Genomic DNA, 9,825 nt, shown 5'->3' with positions numbered 1-9,825 from the left:
ATTCACACTCGGTCTGAGCCTTCATCATGCGCGCTGCCGTTCTCATCACCCTGGCCACCGGCGCCCTTGCCGCGCGCCCTTACCTCAACGAGCCCGATACTGGCATCGAGGAGGTCCTCGGTGATACCCCTCAAGGCACTCTCGCCAACATTTCCGGCCTTGTCGGTCTTCCCGACTTCGAGTGGGCCGCCAGGTGTTACCTTCCCATCGAGAACTACACCTACTACATGAATGGTGCCGGCGGGAAGTGGTCTGCGCGTAACAACCTTGAGGTCTACCACCGCTACAACTGGCGCGCTCGCCAGCTCGTCGACATCACTAATATCCCGGCGACGCTCCCGTATGTTTTCCTCTCTTGGGCGCCGCTTCGAGTCCCAGGTGTGGCGTGAGATTACTAACACCCGCGGCAGCACCACCATCCTGGGTTACAACTTCTCGACTCCCTTCTTCATCTCGCCTTGCGCGCGTGGTATCAATGGCCACCCTGAGGCTGAGCTGAACCTCGTCAAGGGTGCCGCCGCTGGCAACATCATGTACATGGTGAGTGTTTTCGCACCGAGGCCAGAAATCTCCCGATGGAAGCTAACCCGCCGCAGCCTTCTGCCTTCTCCAGCAAGTCTGCTGCTGAGATCAGCGCCGCCAAGGCCAAGGACCAGGTCCTCTTCCAACAGCTCTACCTCACTGCCAACCTGACCGCCGACACTGCCACCCTGCGCAGGTACGAGGCCGCCGGCGTCAACGTCTTCGTCCTGACCATCGACTCCTCCGCCGGCAGCAACAGGCAGCGCGCCGCGCGCTTCGGTGTCGGCTCCGCGAACACCCAGCTCACAAAGCTCACCGTGAGTTCACGTCCCCTTTCCCCCCCCCCCCCCCACATGCTGAATGACTCGGCGCTATGGATCTCTCGAGAGGAAGAACTTGTGTGACTGACTGGGACGAATATAGTGGGACTACTACGAGCAGCTCAAGAAGGTCACCAAGCTGCCCATCGCCGTCAAGGGCGTCACGAGCGTGGAGACGGCCCGCCAGGCCATCAAGCACAAGGTCCCCGCCATCCTCGTCTCCAACCACGGCGGCCGCTCCTTCGACGGCTCCCCCTCCTCCCTCGAGATCCTCCTCGAGCTCAACCAGAAGGCCCCCGAGGTCTTCAAGAAGACCGAGGTCTGGGCCGACGGCGGCGTCCGCTACGGCGGTGACATCCTCAAGCTCCTCGCGCTCGGCGCCAAGGCCGTTGGCGTCGGTCGCCCCTACATGTTCGCCAACATTTACGGCACCGAGGGTGTTGAGAAGGTCACCGAGCTTCTGAGGCGCGAGCTGATTGTCGATGCCGGCAACCTCGGCCTCCCCAGCCTCAAGGACATTGACTCGACCTACGTCAACTGGACCCCCAACCACTGGTACTCTTAGGTGCGGCGTGTTGGAAGCGCCCCCGCTGTTCGCATTTTTTCTATCATTTGTTTCCCATGTACATATTGGTCTGTGACCTTCGTGGATATACCTTGGTGTAGGCGTGGCGGCTAGCCTTTTTGGACAGCATTAGAAAAACTTTGACGGCCGAAGACAGAAGAATCATTCATCCAGAACCACCCCATGACGCGTGTGCTTTCTGCAAGATACTGGCGTGCCATCTGAGGTCAAAGGAGTGCCATTACAAGTGGACTCTGCGGCGGGGCTAAAGTTATCAGATGCAAACCTTGATCCGTACGACAGGTCCTTGGACGGAGATTACGGCACGAGAGATCCAACGGGGTACTCCGTGCACGTAACCGAGCGAGGGGCTCGATCCAGTGGATTGGCCCACGCTTCGTGGTAGTGGATGCCTTCAAGGGAAATTGATTCCGAACCAAGGACCAAAAGTGTCGCCGACGTCGAGCTCGCGTGGGCGGTCACACGAATCGTGGCCATCCCTTCCGACCCGAAGCTCACTGCTCCTGGGCATCCTCGTCTTCCGTGCCTGTGGGGGTCCATTCGACGTGAAGGTAGTCGGTGCTACTGTCGAAGTCGGCCTCAGTAAACTCTCCGAAGACGAGGTCGGCGTCCGACGGGATCTCGTCCTGTTCCATTCATCACCAGGTCAGTCACTTTTTTTTTTCTCGTGCGTCGAACAAAAGGCATGGATACCATGGTCATCGGCCTCGAGACTTACCCTTTTGTGCGGGAGGCCCCTGAACGATCCTGCCGACCAGTGTAGGTTACTACCCAGGCTGATGCACGTGTTTCTGAGAAACTGATCGCTTCCGCCCTGCACTCGGTCAGTACGATTGTCGAGACTTCACCGCGTGGTGTTGAAGTCTAAAAATAAACGTACATCCTGTCACAAAGCCATTAGCACACGTCTCATCGGGCGGCAGAACACGAAACAAGAAAACCTACAGCCCACCAACTGTTGCAGTTGTTGCACGCCCCTCCGGTGCAGAAGTACGCGCGTTGCGGCGTGGACCCGTACGTCTTGACCCTGAATGACCGGTAGCCGATCATCCAGGCCGCGCAGGTGTTGTCATAGACATTGACATTCTGCGACTGGCCGGTGCAGCGCTCGCCCGAAAAAACGTCGACGACAAAGGCCGAGGCCGTGCTTGCGAGGGCCATGAGGCCGAGCTGCTGGGTGAGCTGCATGTTGAGGTTCGAAAAGGTGCAAGTGACTTGTTGCGAGACTGAGAGTGCTGTGCTGGAGGAAGTGGAAGAGTGAGAGAACAGAAGTCAGGCCTCTTTATACAATACCCAGCCAGCCAAGACCTTTCTCAAGATATAGATGATGGACAAGATCTTTTCAACCAATGCTATCACCGTGTACGCTTCTGAACGCTGCAGCGCAGTTGGCGACACCAAAGTTCCCAGCACACAGATCTGTCAGCGGACAGAATAGCCAAAGAGTAGATTCTCGTCTTGAAGGTTGCTCAATATGGCAGGTCCCGAAGGAACTTTGGCACGCGTATCTCCGTGTAAGGTAGACGCCAAGCAATCTCGATTTCAATTCGCCATTGCTGGTTGGCGTGGGTCGTTTTTCTGACTCGTTGCTCTTCAAGTCTCCAAGCGCTTACACAACGTCCAGGGTCAGACACGATTGTCTGTCTTGGCTGCAACATCAAGTCGGTAGGCTTCCACACTCATAGGTGTTGTTGAGCGGGGGCTTGTGGCGGCTCTGCTGACCTTGCTGCATATCATACTTGGCAGTGCTGCATGCAAGGGACTTCGGTTGCTGACAGGTTGAACAATGGTTGTCAAGATGTTGTGAAACCCGATCGTACGTTGTGCATTTGGTGCAACTGGTAAGTCGTAGACGATAGGAGGGCATAGGGTATGTTCCGAATATCCCCCCTACCAGAAGACAACAAGACTTGGGTCGCGATACGCATCAATGTTCCAACACGGATCACACGCGAGAAAAGAGTTGTTGAAACAATGGATTTATTAGATTGTACTTGTGGGTATCATTCGGGCCTCTTTCGCGCAGCGTCTTCTCCGTCTCAGGCTCGTATCTCGTGATCATCAACACAATTGCTCCGCCCGCAAGAGCAGCAACGGCACCTGGTCCAAAAGTCAGTATCAAATAGGTACGAGGCAAGTAATGAGGGAACGGGATGCGATGGCAGTACAAGACCACTGATGCACCCAAGCTTGTCCAGATGAAACGTACTAATGGTGAACGCCCACCCAACGCCGATGGCCTCCATGATGGGCACCCTCGACGCAACCGTGCCAGCGGCAAAGGTGTACTGTACGATGTACTTGCTGCTGATCGCCTCCGTCTTCTTCGCCGGGAGCACCTCTGCTATCGTCAGCATCCATGACTAGATCATCGGGTCTCGCACTGTCATCCTATGCATGAGACTCACCAGCAGAGTACGTATTCAGGCCACTAAAAGAGGCCATCAACCCGAGTCCCGCAAGGAACGCTCCTATCCCCGGGGCGGCCCAACCGCCGACTTCTCTGCCCAGACTCCAGCCGAATAGCAGCGTGCCCAAAGGCAGCACGATGAAAATGGCGGGAAAGCTGCTTTTGAGTCGATCTCGCGGTAGGCGCAAGCCATTGCGCTTCTTGATGTACCGGCGCACTGTATGATCCGATAGCCTGCCTCCGATGGTGCTCCCGATCAGGAAGCCGGCACCAGGGGCCAGGTAAAACAGACCCGAGGTGAGCGGCGAAGCGGGGCCGAATCGAGTCGTCAAGGCAGAGCGTATAGAGCCGAGAAGGCCATACTGGTTGAACGAGAGCAGGCCGCAGGTGATGTTGGCAGCGAGAATGTTGATGTGCTCAAAGACGCGGAAGACGGGCATCGGCGAGAACTGGGCAAGGACGTGTTTTGACGTTTTAGGCTGTGCTTCACGAGGCGGATCAAGTGGCACATAGAACCAAGCCAAGACGAGACCGATAAGCGTCATGCCGGCCTGCACCCCGTAGATGACACGCCAGCTTGTGTACGTAGCGATGATACCACCAGTAAGTGGTGCGATGGTGTTGGCACTAACGCAAGTGCCAAGGAAGAACCCTACAGCCGTGCCGCGGACGGTCTTTTCGGTCAGTATTTTCTGCTCTCCTTCTTCTCCTCACACGTGAGGATAAATCAACTGAGCCGCCTTGGACACGTACAGGCTCGAAAATATCAGACAGAATCGTCTGTCCAGAGACCAGAAACACCACACCCGTAGATCCACCAACGACCCAGATGGCTGTGAAGCCTGCCAAGTTCGGCGCCAGAGCCGAACCTACTGAGCAAGCGCACAGAATGACGGCTGCCGCGAGATACGCCGGCCTCCGACCCACCAGCCGGCCTATGGGCACCCACATCAACGGCGAGCAGGCCATGGCGAGGAAAACACCCGCGTTGGCGATGCTGATGGCCGTGACAGGAACATTGAATTTCGCGCGCTAGTTCGGGTGCAACTGCGAGAACAGACGAGGTCGAGAACGTCATTGGTATGGGCAGCCAACAGATGGTGAACAGGGTCACCCATCGTCGCCAGACAGCCATGGGCATGACGGCATCGTCGATAGCGGCAAGGTGCCGGGAGGGCGCCGCCACTGGGATATCGGAGGCCATGGGCTCCAACGGGGCCGACATCAACAGCGCCGGTGGGTCGGGGAGCTTTCGGGAGTCGACGGAGTCCATTTTGGGCGATGCGTCTCGGCGTGCCAAGAATTGTTAGGAGAATACCGAGCAGATGATCGAGTGAGGCTCAGCCGGGCCATGGTGTAATGGTTATATCGCGAGGAATCCCCATGCAGCGGACGAAAGACGGCGAGATCAGCCATCTTAGCCGTGTCCAAGTGAGTCAAGAGTAGGCGAATAGTGGATATCGTCATGGCGGCGAAGCGCGTCGCGCAGCAGAATCTGCACCATGTCGGTCACTCGGAAGAGATGCCGATGGAGGCCGGACCTCGAGTAGCCGACTCGGTAATAAGGACCATCTCGAAAGGATTAGGGCGCTTTTCGCCCCCTTCTCGCAAGCTTGGAATTTTTGCCCAGTGCTGACTCATCTCGGCAACATGGTTCGTTTGGCCGACGACATCGGAGCACTTCTCTCAGTGCTGTTCAGAGTTGACTAGACAATTGGCCTGTCTCGACTGTGCCCGAGGATACGATGTCGCAGCAGCGGCGACGATGACTCCTTGGGGGTCAGCGATCTGTCTGTGAATGTCAATGAATGCTGTCGCCTGTGCATTCTCTTTCCTCTCTCTCTCTCTCTCTCTCTCTCATCTTGCCTCTTACTCACAAGGCCGTTGAAAGCCCTCCGAATGCACCCCCAATTGCCCTCGTCGAGCGCCCGCCCGGCCGTCCATCGTGAACCGGCCCCGATACCATGAACTCCATCTCCGTCACCCCGGACCGAGCGTCAGGGGCGCTCAACACCCCCGACTCAGACCCTACACCAGCGTCACCCGGCCGTCGGCCCAAGATCAAGTCGACCGCCTGCAACCGCTGCCATGCCCGCAAGGTTAAGTGCTCCGGCGGCCGACCTTGCGAGAACTGTCGTCAGGCGAGCAAGGCCGTCGACTGTAGTTATCCCCGGCGCAATCGACAGGTCAAGGTCAGCCAGCGGCAAGTCCACCCCCCTCTCCGCCCGTTCCGTTCCGACCCGGTCCCTCCACGTGTCCCAAGCCCCTGGCTCATCAAAGGCCCCTCCCCCGGCTGACCCCGTTCAGGTACATAGACGATCTCATCGAGGAAAACAAGCGGCTCAAGGGCCTGCTCGATGACACGACGAACCCCAATGCCAGCTCGCTCTCGGCGCTTTCGGTCAGCACGGCCCCGTCGCCACGCCGGGACCTGGACGTGCTTGACAGCCCCGATGTGGCGCGCAACAACACGAGCAACATCATGCTCGAGGTTCGGCCCTGGTTCGTCCCATCGACCGACCAGCAGACCCCCATTCTCATCGGCGAGGTGCCGGATGCCTCGTTTTCGACTCGCTTTCGGCAGGCCATCTCGGCGCCGCATGAGCAGCCGTATAAGCACATTCCTCGGACGGCCTTCGCCACCGACGAGCGCATTGCTTGCCTGACCGAGTCTGAATGCGCGTGGCCGAGTCCTTCGCGCGCACGATTTCTCGTTGAGGTCGCCCTGCGCTACGTCAGCCGATGTTACCACATTGTGCGACGCAGTGTGGTAATGGATGCACTCGAGCACAGCATCCACAATCCGGCCTGGGGTGAGTCGCTCATTCGGTGTAAGCTCTGGGGTCTGTTCGCCATTGGCGAGTTGTATTCGGCGCGATCGATCGCGCCGGGCAAAGACTTTCCTGGGTTGCCGTACTTTGCGAAAAGCGAGCCGCATGTTGAGTGTTCTGAGCGAGCGACCGACGATTGATGCGATTGAGATTATCCATCTCCTGGTGCGTGTCCCTGCTGCCGTGATGCCATTCGAGGCCGTGAAGTCGTGACGCTAATAGGGCAAGTCGTTCTACTCCCTTCGCCCTCAACAGGCGATACACCTCCTACATCCTGGCGGGGCATGGCCGTGGGCATGGCGGTCCTCATCGGGGCTGCACCTCAACATCCCGGCCGCACAACTTACCGGATGCCGCGGTCCGTGAGCAACGCAACCGGCTCTGGGCGACGACTTGCATTTTCGATCGCATGTGGGCTTCCAAGCTGGGCCAGCCCGGCAGCCCATCGGGCGACCGCGACATCATGGTCGATCCTCCCTCGAACGCCAGCGTCGACGCTGCTGTCGCTGGCGACTTTGGTGACTGCGCGTATTACATTGCCAGCTCGCGTCTCGCCAGCATCACCAGCACCATGGTTCGGTGCATCTACAACACGCGGGATCAGAGCACCACGCTCTCGAGCCGCGTGCAGCAGACGCTCAAGGACCTTCGTGAGTGGGTGCAAGAGCTGCCGAGCCACCTTCATCTCGATGCGGCGCCGCACAGCGAGGCGGCGTACAAGCCAACGCCTCTTCATCTGTCGTTCAACCAGTCGGCGATCCTGGCGACGAGGCCCATCCTACTGCATGTACTGAAGACGCACGCTGCCGCATGGCCGGCGCCGGCTGGCGCGATGCCCGTGCCGGCGTCGGCCATGACGATCGTGGCTGCTTGCGTACGATGCGCTCGCCACTCTCTGCATCTGTTGACAGAGTGCTGGATCGACGGCTCGTTCGCGACGTTTGACTACTTCTACACTTCGTATCTCTTCTCGGCGTTGACAGTGCTCGCCGTGTCGAGCCTTCTCGACGGGCCCGACGCTGCCGCCGATCGAGAGCAGTTTGATTCGGCGTCTGGGTTGCTGGCGCAGCTAGCGGATGGTGGCAACTTTGCAGCGAAAGAGGACATGAAGCACGTGGATGCCATGAAGGCGGCCGTCACGGCGGCTGCATCGAAGAAGAGAGGCGTCGTGGGTCTCGAGGCCACAACGGGCCTCGGTGATTTCGCCAGCGTCATGTCGCCCGCGGCGTGGGCGTCCTCGACGACGACGACGACGGCGGTCCAGGGTATGGCGACGGCCGGCATGGCACTGACGGAGCCCTCACTGCAGGAGCTGCTGGCCGAGCCGTTCCTCGACATGCAGTTCATTGACGCGTCGGTGTATGACGATTATTCGCAGGGGCTCTACTGGCCCGACTTTAGCACCGAGAACTGGACGCCGGAGACCTGGGTTCCCGGCAGTTGACTTGGCCGTTGACGGTATGGCTGCCTGAGTGAGCGAGGATAGAGGCATCGTCGGCTGCCTGAGTGAGCGACAATAGAGGCATGGTCGGCTGCCTCAGTGGGCGAGGATAGAGGCATGGTCGGCTGCCCGAGTGAGTGAGGATAGAGGCATGGGGACGTGGCGTCGGAGGTGCTGTGTGTGTGTGTGTGTGTGTGTGTTGGTGCTCCACTCGTGATGATGGAGGCTTCGAGAGGCTTCAGATGGAATGTCTGTTTCTGTTCATGAATTTCAGCGTTTCTTTGAGAAACATGATGATTTTTTGCTGTCGTTGTTCTGGTCCTGGGCCACGAAGATCATGGGAAGGAGGAGGAAGGAGGAGTGGTTGGTATGTAGGTAACCGTGTTCGTGCTTCTATACAACTATACCATACATTAATTGTCATGTAACCAGATCATGCAAATGTCGGTGTCGACCCCGCGATGCCCCGCCATCCACCACCGTGTACGGCATTCGGCATTCGTGCTTCGAGCCTTTTGTCCATCTCGAGCTTCCTGCGTCATCACGAGCCAAATCCTCAAGATGCCCAGTACGTTCGTTCTTCGGCCACATAGCTCATCGAGTCAGCCCTAACAGCACTGCCAAGTCTCCTACAGCACCGGCGAGAAGCGGTCTTTCGGCTGGGTCACCGCGCGCGAGCTCGTGGCCTGTCATCATCGTGCGCCATGAACCCCCCCCCCCATCCCACGATTGCCCCTGCTCCTCTTGGCTGAAGTGCGGCCTTAGACGCAAGCCATCGACGACCTCTACCGTTCCGTCTCCGCCAGCGAAGAAGGCGAGAAGAAGACCGAGGGCAAGGCAGTCACCGAGAAGATTGCCCGCCTGAAGTATGAGGTTCAGCACGACCGTCCTCTGACGCCGATTGACGACGACGGCCAACCCGACGTCAAGCTCTACAACGATGAGCTCGCCAGTCTCGGCGAGCCCACCTGGCTGAATACGCCTTGGCTCTTCTGCGAGTGCTATCTCTTCCGGTGAGTTTTTTTCTTTTTTTTTTTTTATTCTTTTTTTGTTCTTTTTTTTTTCCTATTGTCTTCATCACTTGCTGCTGGACCACGACCCGAGGGCAACGTTGACAGGTGCCTTCGCAACAGTCGCATCAGCACCTACTTTAAGCTCTCGACGCACTGGAAGAACTACGATGTCTTTGCCCGCCAGAAGATCAACACATTCCGATCGTCCCGCCCCGCTGTCCTCGAGCTCGCCGCCCGCTTCAAGGAGCTCGTGCAGCAGCTCGAAGCCAACGGCAGCGCCACCCAAGACGAGGCGGCCGAGAAGCTCCTCTTCGCCGAGATGTGCGAGATCTGCCTCTGGGGCAACGCCACCGACCTCTCGCTGCTGACGAGCCTGACGTACGAGGATATCCAGAAGCTGCAGGGCAGCGAGGCGCGCAAGGCGTCGGAGAAGCACATTCTCGCCAACGACCTGCCGGCCGCGTACGCCGTGCTGAAGAAGGCCGTGGCCGAGGGCAAGACGGAGCGCCGCGTCGACATTGTGCTCGACAACGCAGGCTTTGAGCTCTACGTCGACCTCATCCTCGCGGGCTACCTCTTGTCGGCGGGCCTCGCGACGCACATTGTGCTGCACCCCAAGTCGATCCCGTGTTCGTGTCGGACGTGCTGCCGGGCGACTTTGCGGCGCTCCTCGGGGCCATTGCCAGCCCGAAGCGCTTCTAC

General features: G+C 58.6%; 5 protein-coding genes across 5 annotated transcripts; 3 read left to right on the top strand and 2 right to left on the bottom strand.

Moving 5' to 3' along the window:
• Positions 1–26: 26 nt before the first annotated feature.
• Positions 27–1,407, top strand: VDBG_09087 (hydroxyacid oxidase; the record flags this gene model as incomplete). The annotated part of the gene is made up of 4 exons (XM_003000546.1): positions 27–340; positions 411–540; positions 597–839; positions 946–1,407. 4 exons carry the CDS (start codon positions 27–29, stop codon positions 1,405–1,407), a joined length of 1,149 nt encoding a protein of 382 aa, XP_003000592.1.
• Positions 1,408–1,922: 515 nt separating this feature from the next.
• VDBG_09086 (predicted protein) lies at positions 1,923–2,616 on the bottom strand (the record flags this gene model as incomplete). The annotated part of the gene is made up of 3 exons (XM_003000545.1): positions 1,923–2,054; positions 2,147–2,242; positions 2,374–2,616. 3 exons carry the CDS (start codon positions 2,614–2,616, stop codon positions 1,923–1,925), a joined length of 471 nt encoding a protein of 156 aa, XP_003000591.1.
• Positions 2,617–3,373: 757 nt separating this feature from the next.
• On the bottom strand, positions 3,374–5,111 carry VDBG_09085 (conserved hypothetical protein; the record flags this gene model as incomplete). The annotated part of the gene is made up of 4 exons (XM_003000544.1): positions 3,374–3,528; positions 3,638–3,772; positions 3,837–4,547; positions 4,712–5,111. 4 exons carry the CDS (start codon positions 5,109–5,111, stop codon positions 3,374–3,376), a joined length of 1,401 nt encoding a protein of 466 aa, XP_003000590.1.
• Positions 5,112–5,802: 691 nt separating this feature from the next.
• VDBG_09084 (conserved hypothetical protein) lies at positions 5,803–8,113 on the top strand (the record flags this gene model as incomplete). Its single annotated transcript, XM_003000543.1, has 3 exons — positions 5,803–6,030; positions 6,168–6,751; positions 6,898–8,113. The coding sequence occupies 3 exons, from the start codon at positions 5,803–5,805 to the stop codon at positions 8,111–8,113; spliced, it is 2,028 nt and encodes a 675-aa protein (XP_003000589.1).
• Positions 8,114–8,671: 558 nt separating this feature from the next.
• On the top strand, positions 8,672–9,599 carry VDBG_09083 (venom protein; the record flags this gene model as incomplete). Its single annotated transcript, XM_003000542.1, has 5 exons — positions 8,672–8,678; positions 8,746–8,807; positions 8,876–9,123; positions 9,244–9,444; positions 9,518–9,599. 5 exons carry the CDS (start codon positions 8,672–8,674, stop codon positions 9,597–9,599), a joined length of 600 nt encoding a protein of 199 aa, XP_003000588.1.
• Positions 9,600–9,825: the final 226 nt, after the last annotated feature.

This window comes from Verticillium alfalfae, genomic scaffold (assembly GCF_000150825.1).
Source record: "Verticillium alfalfae VaMs.102 supercont1.14 genomic scaffold, whole genome shotgun sequence".
In the NCBI taxonomy this organism is placed as follows: Eukaryota; Fungi; Ascomycota; class Sordariomycetes; order Glomerellales; family Plectosphaerellaceae; genus Verticillium; species Verticillium alfalfae.
This window is presented reverse-complemented; position numbering and strand designations above follow the sequence as displayed.